The sequence below is a fragment of the Ruditapes philippinarum genome, unplaced genomic scaffold, assembly GCF_026571515.1.
Source record: "Ruditapes philippinarum isolate M1 unplaced genomic scaffold, ASM2657151v2 ctg2354_1_1_1_1, whole genome shotgun sequence".
NCBI classification, from domain to species: domain Eukaryota; kingdom Metazoa; phylum Mollusca; class Bivalvia; order Venerida; family Veneridae; genus Ruditapes; species Ruditapes philippinarum.
Window position 1 is genome coordinate 61,699 of NW_026855117.1, and position 17,217 is coordinate 78,915.

The following is a 17,217-nucleotide window of genomic DNA, read 5'->3' on the forward strand; positions in this document are numbered from 1 at the left end:
ATGGAAAAAAATCAACGCAAAATATGTGATTTTTGGCAATTTTGAGATGTCCCCTCGTTGCCATGGTAACAGGAAATTTAAGACCGAGCATGTTGTAACAAACGGTACATTCAACATTTGTGCCAAGTTTGATTAGTATTGAAGAAGTTTTTATAGTTTTATAGCATTTTGAACTTGTAACGGGAGACTTTTCAATGAAAACAGCCATTTTTATGCAGTTATGGGTTTAGGCACTAAATGCAGGTTTTTGCTGTCGAGACCGGTCCATGGACATGTAACCGGTCAAGTCCTTAAAGGGTTAATTTTGACCTATATGCAATTTCTTTAGAATATTAGCCAAATATATGAATTTTGAGCCAAAAGACGGTCATTGCACGACGGGCAATGAGAATCTAAAAGTACGTTAGACAATATGAAAAGGGAGTAGCCCTTAAAAGGAATGATGGTGCCAAGTAAAGGGTATGTCGTTTTAGATGTCACTCTCTGTACTAGTGACTCATGCACCGTACCTGCTTACTTTGTAGAGACACTCCCTTCGGCTTAAGTCAGGACATCGGCAGCTGGTCATCAGATATAAGTTCTTGTCTTTGTTTATTTTCGCCATCTCGAATATTTTTCAAAGCCTCTGACGTGTGCTTTATTTGCAACGTGCAAGCACCGAGAGTAACAAAAAAGGTCAGCGCTAAAAGGGTTAAGAGAGCTATTTATATTTCGGGAGCTATAAAAGGCGTGTCAGGGCTACTATATACCTACCCAATGAACATAGCGCGCAGAACTTAGGACATACTAATTTTGCGTGATGAATATCTTGACATATGTTGAAAAATGTGTTCATCCATGCACAGTCAGCTTTAGCATCGTCAATACATGTTCCAGCTGTAATTATATTTTCTTCATTAAAAAAAATTGGTCTCAAACATTACAAAAATTATATATTTTCTTACATATCTGTGAAAAATGATCTGGATTTAGCTAGGAAATCTCATTCTGCGTTAATCTAAATATGTTTCATAGCGAAATTTCTTAATTTGCAAAATTTAAAAAGTATTAATTATTTATCAATTGATACAAAAATCTCCACAATTATTTTTGACATAAAACAACAAAATAAATAAAACCAACTAGTGTTAAAATAAAAAGTTCTGATATTAAATGATAACACATAATTTTATTTAATTCAGTTTTTTATAAAATAATTTGTTTCTACGGTTGGTGGAAAAAAAACATAATTTAAAATTTTTGTTTTGAGGAAATATATTTACGTTTCAGGTGAGAACAAAGATTCTTATTGCATTTATCCATGCTGCAGCACTCGTGACATTGGGATTGTTGTCGTTTGTTAACACCTCTACCAACTAAACTTCCGGCCACACCTTGTGTCACACCACATTGCTGCTCGTAAAAATAAATTTATCTCGAATGTCCTTTAAGATTTTGTTAATATGAGGCGCTCATTTATTTAAGATTGATGCTCACTCCTTGAATTATAATTTGTCTGGAATTGCGCTCATATGCATTTGCCGTTAAATGACGCCAACGTATGTGTGACGTTAGAGTACGTCAATTTCTATGTTTTGTATTATCAAACGTAAGAAGTTTTGAATAGACGTAGAAAACAGACGTGTTGTGCATTATTTTCTTGCATAGCAGACTGGCGTTTCCGTGAGTTTTACCCATGCTAGAAATTTTATCTGGCATAAGGGTATCAGATGAGTCGTGTGCCAAACAACAACGTCATTTTAGCGCACTTTATGAATGAACCGCGTTAAAATGACGTCGTTTTAGAAGGGAAATATGTGCTTAGGATGACGTCATTTCGCCGTTTTTATATTAGATTACAATTTCATTCATAACGGTAAAATGACGTCATCCTCAGAACGCAATTCATTCATAAAAGTCGCGTGGCAATGACCTCATTAAAAGCACACGACTTGTCTTACACGGGGTGTAAGACAGAGTTTTCTAGCATCGGTGTAAACGGTAGATAATCCTATCTGATATGCAAGAATACCCAATCCGATATAATTAAAGAATAATTATCACTTTTTGCACTTAATGCAGTTTGTCTATTTAGTTTAACAAGGTCCGCGCTATAATTGATTTATTTCTTTCCAGATTCAAAGAAGAAATATGATTCAATATAATAAGTATAATTATATATAATTTATTGATAATCACAATTGTTTCACTTTGCTTGTGGGCTTTTTGGTATGTTAAATAACGTTTTTTCAACCGTTGCCGGGGCAAAAACAGTTATAGTAAAAACATTTAAAGTAGTTTTAACTATTCATTAGACATAAACATTTCAGTAGGTTAAATAATTAAAATGCTTTTATCCAGGTATGGCCGTTTTCATGCCAACACGTTTTTATTAATAAATACTACTTTTTTATTAATAAATACTACTATTTTTTAAACAAATTTCTCTTTTCTTTTATTCTCAAGTTGTAATGTTTGAATACTATTCGAATTATCCGCCAAAGGATTAAATCTTTTATTTAAATCTTACAAATTATAACGCCCCAGTAGGGCCTAAAAAGAGTTATCAGGGGAGACAACTTACACTGGAATATGTCATATATATATAAGGCAAAACAAATTCTGGAAACGGTCTTTCAATCTCCACAAATAAAGATAAACTAGTTTATTTTCATGAAAAAGTCTTAAATTTACATTTCAAATCTTGAATCCCACCACAAACCCACCCGTTCAATTTCATTGTGTTTTTCTTTGTTTTTGTTTTCTTCCCTTTTATATATTTTCAGATAACACTATTAAAATAAAAAGATTAAGATAAAGGTTTGTCTACTACCTGGTTATCTGTACATCCTAGGGTAACAGTTTGTCCAGATGACATTTTCTCCATGTAACACGACTGGGAATAAAAGATTTCATGTCATTATTTCTTAACAATTGAAAAAATGTAACACATCGATCAGCTCCTAGTCACCTGGTACACTTGTATTAACAACGATGGGTAATAATATTTTTTCCTTTGGACTTCTAAGTTTAAACATTACTAGTCTTGTAGCTTTTTAGAATGATTCTAGGACATTTACTACCCCGACAGTTGCCCCCATGACATTTGCGTCTCTAAACAATCAAATGTCCTCCCTTAAAAACTTTAAGGGGGGGGGGTCAGATCCTGCACGCCCCCAACGTGATACGCTCCTGTTAACACTCTATCTAAACTTTTTTATATTTAAACGCGAATGGGACATATATATGAAAAAAATACCTAATACCATCAAATCTCAATAAAGTAAAGATTGCAGACTCCAAAATGTAAACAGTCCAACCAATACGCGACCTAAGCCTAGCATATGTCTGCGCTCTCGTCCGGGACCAAACACTATAATTCTCTCACGACTTAACTTTTATCAAAATTGTCACTTTCGGGAGACCCAATGTGACCACCAAATTCAAATATTTATATTGTACATTATATGCAATAAAAAACTTAGGAAACAACACACTGTGCATCTTGGTAACAGTTTTATTAAAAATAAATGTCTTTTATTTTATGCTTTTCAGTGGATTACTGATTTATCCGTGAAAATTATATTTGATAATTTCACAGTGAAAATTATCAAAATATAATTTCACTTTTTTCAATGACGAAACTACTTTTTTAAGATTTTCCCCATGTAGTACCTCAATTTTATTTTTACTGACAATTCTGACAATGTCAGGCTGTTAAAAGAAATAGCAAAGCTGAAATACATAATTAACTTAAATGTCAAAAGTAGTAAAGAGAGAAAACTTACTTCTATTCCTTCAAATTCCAATCACCAAATTTCGTCCCTAAAAATTTTTTTGTTCGTTTTTACAGTCTGAAAAATACATTCCTTCCCCATGCAAAACTGCTCTTGATGACATTTGGGCATATTAAAGTATCCTACGAGCAATAACTGCCGTATGCTTTATGAAAAATTGAAAAGCATTGACAGCCATCACTCGTAAAATAAGTAAAACATCCCAGCGTTCCTTAGCAAGCTTCAAAGTTTTCCAATTTCCTAGCTCCTTTTCTGAATGTTTTCACTTCTGTCAACACTTATTTTTTGTCTGTTACAATCCTCAAATAAGTTTTCTTTCTTTTAAAAAGGTGTATGACTAACAAATCCAAATTATATCCTTCTGAATCTTACACAATTATTTTCCTCCCATGAAATACACAACTTTAAAAAATGGCTGCCGCTTACATTTTACAAAGCCAGGTCTAATATAAATTCGCAGTAAGTAACAGAAATATGGATGGATGGTTGGACTTTTTCTCCTACAAGAATTGTTTGTTTTAATTATTAAAACAAGCGATCATTCATATTTTTTGATAAAATGAATAAATATTACCGTCATTTAACCTTGATTGGCGGACTTTTTTTTCAGCTCAAGACTTCTTGTTTTAAATGAGAAATTCCGTCTAAATGGGGCTCTCAATGGGGGAAACAGATTTTAATATTAACGTTAAAATTATGGAAATTTCGTTTTAACTTGTTTTTAAGCATAAAATAAAAAGAAAATTTGTCTGTTTGCTGTGTAAGATGTAATTTTATTTCATCTCGTGAACTTTAAAAACAGTATTCTCACTCGTGGCTACGCCACTCGTGAGAATACTGTTTTTAAAGCTCACTCGATGAAATAAAATTTCATCTTACACACAAACAAACAAATATCCTCTATTTAAGCGAGAGTTCGCAGACAGCTAACATGCGGGACATGACGATAGAATGCTCGAGTGGTCGAAAGCATGTACACCGTTTGTGTACCGGCTTGACAATCGCTCCACGCAGAGCCGGGAACTCTTCTCGTATTGCTTGGACAGAACACAAAATTTACTTTCGGTTTTAATTAAATGTTGTTTTTCATATTCAAATGCGATATATAAATGTTTATTCTGATTGCATCCAGAAGATATTTCGATATTCTATTGATTTACAACGGAAAAGTCACGGTAAGGTTTATTCAATAATGATTTTTGTTTTGTTTGTTTTGGGTTTTACGTCACATCGACACAGTATAGGTCATATCGCAACGTTCCAGCTTTTACTGGTGGAGGAAGACCTCAGGTATTCTTCCGTGCATTATTTCAGACACGAACGGGCACCTGAGTAGAACCACCGACGTTCCGTAAACTAGCTGAATAGCTTCCTCACATGTAAGAAACCAAAGTCCCTGTCGGGATTCGAACCCACAGCAATGAGGGGCAAGTGGTATGAAGTCAACGACCTTAACCACTCGGCTACGGTTAATAATGATTTCTAAGGTTTTATTACTTTATTGAGACTTGATGGTATATGGTATTTTTTCATATATTTAAACATTGTTTGAAAACCAGTTTTATCGTTGTAATAGATGTCCCATTCGCGTTTAAATATAAAAATAGTTTTGATGAAGAGTTTTGTTTAAAGGGGCGTATCAAGTTGGGGACAGGATCTGACCCCAAGCGTTTGTGCTTTAAGGGGGATAGGGCCAAATGTCCGCCCCCGACAAAGATATAAAGGAGAAAATGACCGCCATTGCAAAAAAAGGTGGCAAACGTTTGTGTGGCAACTGTCCTGGTGGGGGGGGGGGAGGTCCATTTATCATTCTGGAACAAACCAGTGCTCTGGTGACTTGCTTCTTATAAGTAGTAGTATTCTTTTATTATCTGACTGTCCCGGTTTTTTGACAAGCTAAATGACACATTTTTAGCACATTTACCTGACCTGCCCCACATTCCGTTATCGTCAAACACTCGCCCACATTGGATATGTTAGAACAGTTGTAACACTGTAGACCTACAATCGTTGGAATGATAGATAAATATAAATAATTAAGAAGTCTAAAAGGTTACGATATCAAATTTATAAATAGAAAAAAAGTTCATCTAACTGACTTTTCAATAAAAATCTAAAAAAGAAAACTTACTGATTAATAAGCGATGCGTATGTTTTGTAATTGGTTGAACATGGTACATATTAGCAAGTATCATATTATGAAGCAAATATTTTAATTAGACTGATATGTGATGGCAACATAAACTTTTCGGCCCTTTCAGTAAGTCTTAGGATATTGGTGATAACCGCGATTGATATAAACACTGAGCATGAAGGTAGTAGACTCTACAAGTTGCTATGAAACTCAACTTTTCGGCCTTTTCCGTCAGTCTTAGGGTATTGGTTACAACTTCCTGGTTCATTTGCAGTTCTTACTTGAGCCAATGTGTAACATTTTTGAATTTTGAAATAGATACTAACCCGCTGTTCCAGTAATGTAAAGTTGGAAAACTAAGGCAACCCCTAAAAAGAATAAAAAATAACGTTTATGTAAAGATTAAAGTCTGATCATTTATTAGGATATTCCATTTTTTATGTTTTATATACGAGTATTCATATATATTTTTCACTTTTTTTGACAACGCTTTAAGCCTAACACGGCGATATTTACCTGTCGACTTTGTACGGATTTACAGGTCAGACAGGTCAAGTCCCTTTCCTACCTCATTTTTGGTATTTCGTACCTCATTTTTTGGTATTTCCTACCTCATTTTTGGTATTTTCTAGCTTATTTTAGGTACGGACGTGCACCGGAGATGTTCCATCGATCTTTCGTTTTCTAAACACGAAATGCAGCCGGTAAAACGACAAAGTGTTGACCAAAATGATAAATATACGTGAAAATTACTACCAAGAAAAAATCTGAGTGTACGTATAAGTCACTACTAGTAATGTTGTAAATTTTTTTAGGAAAATATTGTGCGGAAACACCCAAAAATATTATTATAATGATCACATCACTCTTTAAATGTACCTTAGAAAGCGTGTATTGTTTGTACTTGTAAATAAAATAAAATGAAATACTTACAAAGCAGACGAAAAATCATTCTGCTCCTGAACGTCATTCCGTCTAATGACACTGTTTCTGTCCTTTTGCAATTGTCCTAATTTAACAGGCGGTTAAAGTAAGCATGATAACACAATTGATAAGACTTATGTCGTCATCTGTTTGACATTTAGTATTGTCTCCAGTGCATAAAGGTCAATAATCTAGATACAACGTCTTTTCCATTTTTAATTTGCAGTAATGTCATATAGGGGCTTAGGTTATATATGCAAACAACCGACTATTTAGGGTCATACAACCCAATATTTTCTTTTACTTATAAGATAAACGTTCTTGTTGTTACATGTAGTCAAAGAGTTCCCGGACCAAGAGACACTTGGGGTAAAACACAGCCCCGCCTTGATCCGTCCCCGTCAATGTCTATAAAAAAACTGCGACTTTTTAACTCGGATGGGGCATCAATCTTAATGATGAAAATTTTCAGACCAGTAAAAAATGCCAGATACCACCAGGTCTCAACAAAGTACTGGAGACTTGAAGTACTAATTAAACTTGATGGAGAATGGAACCTTTTTTATTAATTTTAAAATTGAATTTAACCATGTTTATGACCGAGAGAGAAGTCTCGCACCTGTTACAATGTTAAAAGTTATTGAAAACTAACAACGGCTAAGCAAAGAGGGGTCACGGTTTGAAATCTGAGTCTCTGTGCCTGGACAGGGTAGATATCTTAAAACTTTGATAATCGATCTTTACACCTTTCATGCAAAAAATTTTATTTTCCGTCACTTTGACTTGACTCATTTATTTTCACGAAACGTTACTTTCCGGAAAAGATTCCACCGAATCTATACGAAAATCGTCAATGTCTGTTTTTAAAGACTAATATGTTATCTTTTCTGACGTTATTCATCAGAATCCGTGGATTAGTTAAAAATGTCGTCAGTTAGGGAACATTTGGACAAGTAAATGAATTTATGATTTTTTTCAAGTCTATAAATATATCCTTATTTCTAAATTCTTCATCAAAGGAAAAGTTTACACATTTTGATATGTTGTAGTGATATAGTCTGATTTTATTGACTTGTGAAAAATGAATACATTATAGAACTCGTTTAAACATTCGATCCCACTTCGGTTCTTCCTTTAGTTACGTATATACTATGCTCAAATTTCGTATTTGAAAATGCCTATAATTGCTACCTCTTTAATATAAAGTAAATATGTTTTAACTTCACACAAAGTATATATGTTGTGTTTGAAATTCTACACGCTATAGGTGGTTACAATATGAATATATAGTGTCATTAAAAAGGAACTGGCAGTTTTTTTTATAGAAAAGACCACTTTGACTTGACCTGTTATAGGATACGCTGCTTCCGATATATAATTTATTCATTCTTTTATTCAAATTGGACATATTCGGTAAGAATTACATAGATTTCAATAAACTTTTATGATAAAAATATTTTACGCAAGGATGAGCATAGTATATCTTTAATATGGAAATTCATATGATTATGACTAATGGTTTTAAAACGTCATAGTTTAAAGGTCAATTGCTTGATTATTAAAAAAGTTATGCCGATTCAAAGTTAGTCCGACCCGCATCAAACGAAGTGTCATAAATCGGCTGTTGTCTCTCTGACCCCTACATTCCACTCTTATTAATTGCATAACACACAAATATCGCACCAGAGAGGGTCACAAGTTGCGGTAACATACTCAACATTTTATGACCGACCAGTTATAAAGCTGCTGATTAATATCAGTTTATAGCAGAAATTTCTTCAAATCTTAAAGTGATTTTCTGTCCGTCTGGTATTTGGCGCAAATGTCACGTGTCTATCGGTAAAATTTGAGGCACTCGTTGGGGGAGGGGGAATGGAACGCATGTGCGCACCGCTAGCGGGGTATTTAATTGTTTCACTTTTGAAGTTTTATTATTATTATTATATCATACCAGTGTCACTGTGCCTGTGTATTCGTGTATGAAATTCCGTTAAAATACAAATTAAAATAACAAAAAAGCTGAGCTTCTGACAGTCGTTTAAAGTCCATGATAGATGAACAAAAAAGAATGGGATATTATATATTTTTTCCACCAAATTGATAAAAATGCTTCACATATTTTAATAGAAATAAAAGGTATTACTCGATCATTATGATCTGACCTTCTTGAATGCTATTATCATGAATATCATCTATGCACGGCATAGAGATCCAGTTTCTACTGGGATATACAATAAATTTCATACTTTGTCCCAGGTTTATAAGTACTGTGTTCGATTTACTGGCGAACAGTTTATTCAAAGCATTTACTGATAATATATTTGAATATCTTTTTTATTGGTTCATAGAGAAATAATTATCCTTAGACAATCGTAAAAATGGTTTAGATATTTGTCAGGGACCCCTTACCACATGTCATATCCTGCGTTCACATAAAAAATGTTACATTGTTAGAAAACGAGGTTGAATGTAAAGCAAGCCTTTGAATCCGTACAAAAGTCCATAAACTCAATGTAATATATATCAGATTAACGGGACAAACAAGTTATTATTTCACACATAGTGGCAACTACATTTTTAATCAATCCTGTGGTCGTGCGATTTGCCTCTATGCTTACATACATTATATTACGTACATTTGTCGACACTTTCTTAATTAATAAAAAAAAAGCTAAATAAAAGGTAGACGATATGATGTTGAGATATTCACAATAGATGTACAGTATTTGTATGATACATGTATTACGAGTAGTATGGAGCGGTAATTAACGGATATATGGAACTACCGATTTCCCTCATTGATGCCTCAATAGGGGACGGAGCGTTATCGATAATTGACAGGTTACGCGAATAGCAGATAAAAATGAAATAAGTGCCGTTTTAAAACGTTTAAAAAACATTTTTTGGACTAACTGCTTCCAAAATTAAATCACGAATGTGTTCAGAAAAGGTTGATACATCTACTAAGCAAAAAATCTCATTTTAGGTATTTTCAGTGATAATTGACTCCGTTGTCACCTTAAACTGATTATTGATTTTTTGTGAGTCCCATTGCAATGCAACGCTTTTCATTTCCGCGTGCTTTTGCATAATAAAATTATGTTTTTTCTGGAAAAAAAACGGGTTGCGGGAATGATCTAAAAAAATGCATACAAGTTATTTGCCCAGACCGTAATCAAATTGTACATAAATCTCGGAAAAATATTTGCAGTTCCATTATGTCAAAAAACAACAGGGGAGTCCCTTTTATGTTAGGAGAGGTCTGTTTTGAGCCTTACTTTTTCCATTTGTTTTTCTATTTCCCTTTTTTTGCAGAACATTTTAATGGAAATGGCAAAGTGCTTGAAAAATGTAGACACGAATGTGAACATACAAAAAACACCTTTTCGTCACGTTTTGTGTTGCATTTTATGGTATTGAACTGTCGATTATTTTAATCAGATTGAATTTGAGTTATTAATTCTTAAACGATGTTATCTAAAAAGAATAGCTATAGACTTTACCAAAATAAGACTAGTGCAAAACATCTTAATACAAAAACAACACCATAAAAACAATACGCTTTAATAAGGTTGACAATATTAATAAATAAGAAAAACATGGACCTGCAAGGTCTCGATCTTACAACCTGTAGGACATGTAGAAATCTCAAACCCAGTTCGATAATAACCTTTTTGTAATAAAGCTTATTATTTCATTAAATGCACGGAATTCTGTGCAATTTATTACGAAATTGGATTGCCGACAGAAATACAGACAAGTTTTCTTCAAGAAAGGAAAAAATTAAATATACTGAAGAGATTCAGTCGAATAACATAAGTGTTGCTGGGTCATATGGGGGTTGCGTTCATTGAACGCCGCCTTTCCTTGTTGATCTTGTTTATCATATTTTTTGCTTTTCTTTCTTACTTATTTTTTTATTCTTATTGTTTTATTATGTTTTTTTTTTGTAGTAATAAGTATTTATCATAGCATTTAATTATATCAAAATACACTTTTATAATATTGAGTATAATTATTATTCAAATGACTGCCAGTTCACATACCAAGTGCTCCTAGATTTTGTAACGGTACTAACAATCTTGTTATCTCTTAATATAACCGTTATGTAAGTCAGGGTAAGAGGACGATACGAATATTTCCAACACATAGAACTCTGTCACGAGAACATGTCCCTCGACCATGCCTATCACTCAAAGGACTATATATATCACGTTGACGCACGCTCTTACCTAATAACCTTAGATAAGATTGATTTTAGTAGTACGCAATAGCATTAAAATGTTTGAAATTGCGCATATTATGATGACCACGATTGTTACATATTAAGACAATAACTTTTGACTGACAATTTAAGATTATACAACTTGGCTTCGGTTGTTATAGAAAACGGTAGTTTGTCCGCATATTGATGTACTTATTGCAAATTACCGAAGCACGTCATTCACATATGTTAAAGATCATGTAACATTATTTTTTATGGTTTTATATTATAAATATGATGCCCAAATTAAGATTTATCAATATTGTAAGTTCCAAAAGCATTATTTATAAAGATAATACCGAATTTAACATTTCATGTAAATAAAGGTAGGTAATTAGAAATATACTTTCTATAAAGTCTAAGTCAAATTTTTAATAGGAAATAATGAATGCATATATTTTAATGATTTTTTTACATATAATTGTAACGTGCACCGGCTAGCTGTTTTATTTATATTTTTTCTTACGGCTATATTGCCAGTTGATTGGTTACATATGATTTTAAAATGATTTTTTCAAACTTTAGAATCAAGTTTAATTAACTAATGTTTATAACAGTAATTTGCTTTAATAAGTTCTCTTTGAACTTGGTACAAAGTTGCTGTGATACTTTTTAGGCTATTTATCACTTGCATCTCGGGTTTTCAATACTTTTAATTAGTATTAACAATCACACCTAACGCAATGTTAAATTGATAATTGATTTACTTCGTAAATAGTGCATGATTCCAAGTAATTAATCTAAAATATTAATTATTTAATTCTGTGATGTTGACACTTCGGCAGTTGGAAAGAGACTGACCGTCGTTCTTTTTTTTTTTTTTTGATGCGGTTATTTAAGGTCGCCGCCGGAAAGCCCATATTGGCGACCGTACACTCAAGTCGGGCCATCCTAGAGCGTCCCGCGGAGATTTTTCGTCGATTTTTTCCAGCTTTATTGGTGGAGGAAGACCCCAGGTGCCCCTCCGGGCATTATTGCTGGATGGCTTCCTCACATGAAATATTTCGACCCGAGTGAGGATCGAACCTACAGCGGTGAGGGACCTGTGATCTCAAGTCAGCGACTTTAACCACTCAGTCACGGACTGTCGTTCGCAGCTTTGAGCTCTATTTATACCCAATGATGTAGTTTTATTTAACAATCGTTTACTGAAGTTGAGGTAATCAAGCACCCAAAAGATATTGATGCCGGGTCGAATATTGGTGCGAATAGTATTGAGTTCGAATTGTTCTGATATTTTACAAATGATAAAATATGCCCGTTTTTTCAAATACTTGTTATGAATAAGTTGTTAAATCTAATTAGGGTTTATTTATGTATTTTTGACTTATTTATAGAAGATCAAACTCTAATTATAAACACAAGATATCAATTAAATTTACCGACAATTTAGGTACAAAACCAACTAATACAATGTATCATTATGGAATCTAGGCAGAAGAGAACAATCGTCACATAATATGCACAAATATTTGCAGTACATATTTTACATATTGTTCGATGTTTGGAAATTGTTTTATCAGCATAATAATTTACATATATATAAGTGAGGTAACAACCTCAATTATAACATACAGGATCTTTAAAATAACATTACAAGTAACTCATTGAAGAGAAAGGTAATATACGTCCACAATTTCTTTGTCTGTATAAAATATATGACCTAATCGAATGTTGAATATCAGAGCTTAGGCTTATATTTTCATGAAAAGGAAGGAATGGTCCACTGTATCAAAGACCTTTGAAGATCCAATAAAATCATGCCACAAGCTGACCTTTATTCGATAAAATAAAACCTCTTCTTGCCCAAATTGAAACTTATTTTCATGTATATGAATATGCTACTACTAATAGATGACCTGCCTTTTACATGGTCACCCAATTCTTAAAGGGATTTGCAAACTGTTTTTGAATTATTCTTATTATTTTCAAAAGAATTACTAATAACTGTCATAAGTCATTTGCTGTTCTTCTACCTGTTTTAAAGTTCTGAAAGTCTTATTCGTTTTCACAATATCGACCATTTATTGACGGTGGTGGGTTTGTGCAGGTACGTGATCTAGACTTTAAACCATCCCCACATGTCACAAACTCCTCACACTGATTACCTCCCTTGGCAGAATTGTAATCACTGCCTTCACAGACGTCACATGATAATGAAAGTCACATGACGTAACGTCGAAATTCAAATATGATATCGACCGTTACATAGAAAATCTAACGTCATTTTTTTTTTCTGTTTTATTTTTAACTTGTTGTACCTATGTCCGTTATATTTTATCAAAAAATTATCAAAAGTATACAAAAAAACTAAAAAATAAATTAAAAAGCTAACAAATATAAATATCAAAATATTGATATTTCAATGTTTGTGATGGCAGAGATCTCTGTATTGATAAGGGGAAATCATTGCGTAAGAGATTGCACACGTCACTGAACAGGCGCTCCATTGTCCCCAGGCAGTCCACCCCATCTTAAACACACCAAACGTCTTATGTATAAAAATCAACTGTGCAATTTTATTGTTTCTTTAAATATTGAGAAAATTAATTAAATAAACGATGTGGTAATATTTTTCAAATGATTTTGCATCTCATTATATTGAAAGGATATCAGCCAGTACATGTAATTACCCACGCAGAAGCAACTGTGGTGTTCACGAAACACTGAAAGAAACCATACTGTATTCTTTTACAGTGTATGATTTTAAGATTATATGATCATTTACAGTGTTAAATTATAAAATCTTTTTTTTCTGTAAACGTCAGATCGTAGAGATGCAATTCCAAGAGCGCATACGTATGTGGGGCCTAACTTCTTCCTTTATATTAACGCTAGTAATATAATCTTCACATTGCATAATGTAAGATTTTTTAGTAAAACATACACATTATCCTAAATTTTTAATGTTATTTCATGATAAATAACGTTAATAGGCGCTTTGAATACGTGCATGTGCAAGAGAACTGCAACAGCGACACCTACCGGGAGCAGACAATGATGCAGGAATAGAGCAGGCACATATAGTTTGGGCGGAAATATCAAAAATGTCTACGAGACTGAGATGTGTGCTTAAAGGAACAATATGCCCCAGAAATCCATATCTTTTTAATTCATTAGAACTCTCACACATGTTGTTAATGATGTTTTGATAATGGATTAAGAGCATGTAAGATATTTAGCTGCTGAAGAACGTAGCGCTTAATGTGCAGTAATGTTTTCATAAAGGTAGCAAACTGTAAACAACGTGGTATTTTGACTTCCATACAAAATACTTATTTACTATAATTATACCAATTGACAAAAAAGCAAAAGAAGCAAAGATGGCAAACGGAAAACCTTTTGATAAGATATCCTTTTTTTTAGAAATATAATTGATAGCGTTTTATAAATGAGGCATTATGGGCCCATTAAGAGGACAAATTCGATTTTAGACTGTTTTGACTGCATGGTCGTATTTAAAACTGGCGATTTGTTCTTTATGTATATAAACTGTAGAAAATTTCGAAGAAAAATCACAATATTCTCGAGAAAACCGTGAAAAACAGTTTTCTGATTCCGATGCAGATTCGATTTTGTACAAATTTGGTGGGTCTTCCTTGCAGTAATATAAGATCCTAAGCCTTAACCCAAATAGAATGTCCAGAAGTAAAATGGTCGTTTTTCGGACTGTATATGTTTCATAAAAACAGCATATTCTCGAGTTAACCCTGAAATCATTTGTCTGATGTCTTTACAGAAATATATGGCCCAAGCCCTAACACAAGTACAACTCCTGTACATTTCCTCGTGGCATGGTCGTTTCTTATACCGGCGATTTGTTCTTTCCGTATTTATTATGTAGTAATTTTTGTAAAACAAGAGCCGGTTGAACCGGGTGATGCTTCCTGAATAAGTTTTGGACACAAGAAGGTATACCTCTTGTAATGTCAGAGTTATGTCACAGACAAAATTCAAAGTGTAAAAGCAACCCAAATGTTGCTCGCGACACGTCGTCTCAATATGGTGACCATTTCTGTGAAATAGTTGTAAAGTCCGACTTCAAATAACGAAGTTATGGGCTGGACACGATTTTGCTGCAAGGTCATGCTGTGACATTGACTTTCAAGGAAGCCACCCAAATATTGCGCGCGACACGTCGTCTCAATATGACGATCATTTCTGTGAATTAGTTGTAAAATCCGACTTCGAATAACGAAGTTATGGGCCGGACATGATTTTGCTTCAAGGTCATGCTGTGACATTGACCTTCAAGGTAGCGATCCAAATTTGCTCGCAACACGTTGTCTCAATATAGTGATTATTTCTGTGAAATAGTTGTAAAATCCGACTTCAAATAACGAAGTTATGGACCGGACACAAATTCGGGACATACGGACGGACTGACAGACGGAAGGACGATGGACAAACAGACGACTATATGCTCCCCCGAAAATTTTCAAATTAAGAAACAAACAAACAAACCACACACTCAATATTCTCGGGACCATTGTGAAAAAAATCAATTTTGAACTAGCTTGGTGGGGCTTCGTTAATATAAGGCCTAAAGCCCAAAACCAAGAAAAATATCCAGAAAATTTCCGCATTGCATTGCCTGACTTTAATTTTATTATGTTTTTCTTTTTCAATTATTTTTCAAAAATGTTTAGTTTTAGATCATTTTACATGTATTCTTTAGTTATATGCTACAGTGAAATTTTTAAGTGATGATTTATGAGTTATGTAAATTTAAACGATAAAGATTCCATAACAATCCAAAAACATTAAAAAGCTACTGGTATTGATTTTAGATGCGTGTCACTGAATTGCTTTTCAATTTCTTTAAATTTAGATTTTAAGAAGAAAATTAAGCTATCGAACAATTAATAAACATACATGATTAAAATCATGACAAACAGAAGCAATTTTAGGAAACCTACTTGCGCATGGACCCAGTAAGCATATTCTATCATCTAATGTGTAGATAAACCTACTTGCGCATGGACCGGGTAAGCATATTCTATCATCTAATGTATCGCCGAAACATTGTAGTCCGTTTCTGTCTGGTATCGGGTTCGAGCAATTACGATGTCGTCTTTTTATGCCTACACCACATGTTACAGAACACGCGTCCCAGCTTGACCATTTTGTCCATCCACCATGTACTTTGAAAAATATAAGCTATTCATAATGAAAGTGTCTTTAATACCTCATATATATTTTATATAGACTATTTATTTGCTTGTTTGAGTTAAACGGCACATTGACACATTTCTTGTTATACCGCGCCGTATACCGAATTCTTAAAACGTGATTATCAAGTCTGAAGTGAATTATTGCTTATAAAATGAGTAAATAAAGTCTTAGAATACAAGTATATTTGCTTAAGTAATCGACAAAGTTTTTGGTTGGAACCGAGTAAAAACGGTCTGCAAGATCATGGCATTGAAGAATGAAATTTTTAACAAGCTTTACAACATTCATCATCATCTCCTGTTAAAGCATGAGAATGTGAAACGCAAGTGTATCCATTTTGTCTAGATCATGACAAAAATAAAGATAAACACTCAATATTGTTTTCAGATTAATTAGTTTTTGATTTCGGATAAGATATAATAATTTGTAATTGATTTAGAGTACGCAATACTTAACATGTTTATCAGTATGTCATTGTCATGCTGAATTCATACCTGGACAAAGTTGTTTTAAGCATGTCTTTATATCAGTGCGTGTTCCGGCGCAATCAAGTCCGCCATTTGCTGGAGGAGGATCGGAACATTGTCTTGTTCTTGTCTGTGTCCCATTTTCACAGGTGACGTCACATGTAGACCACGGAGACCAAGTTGCCCAGTTCCCATCCACTGTTTAAAAGGATAAAAGTGATAAGATGGAATATGCCAAATGAATGAAAATCAAATATTGTGATCTTGGAGAGTATTACTGAACAACAGCAAGTCAAAACACGTTGAATGCAAATAATTTCCATTTATGCCTGCATGGCCTAGTAACGAATATTTGTGTCTACTTATACATAGTATGTATAGTTCATTTGAATCTTGGTTATTGATAAAAGAAAACAGATATTTTGAAAGAGTTTTATCGCATCGAAAAGCTTCTCATATACAAACAGCCACTCAAAA

At 33.5% G+C, this 17,217-nt stretch overlaps 1 protein-coding gene across 1 annotated transcript in view; it reads right to left on the reverse strand.

Annotated features, from left to right (window-relative positions):
• Positions 1–17,217, reverse strand: part of LOC132742139 (uncharacterized) — a gene marked incomplete at its 5' end in the record, with an annotated part of 82,286 nt that overhangs the window by 43,796 nt on the left and 21,273 nt on the right. The window contains 8 exons of the mRNA XM_060730465.1: positions 754–876; positions 1,263–1,392; positions 2,813–2,875; positions 5,701–5,777; positions 6,237–6,278; positions 6,844–6,919; positions 15,959–16,242; positions 16,768–16,938. Of these exons, the coding sequence (XP_060586448.1) occupies positions 754–876; positions 1,263–1,392; positions 2,813–2,875; positions 5,701–5,777; positions 6,237–6,278; positions 6,844–6,919; positions 15,959–16,242; positions 16,768–16,938 (966 nt within the window). The remainder of the gene's footprint in view (positions 1–753; positions 877–1,262; positions 1,393–2,812; positions 2,876–5,700; positions 5,778–6,236; positions 6,279–6,843; positions 6,920–15,958; positions 16,243–16,767; positions 16,939–17,217) is intronic.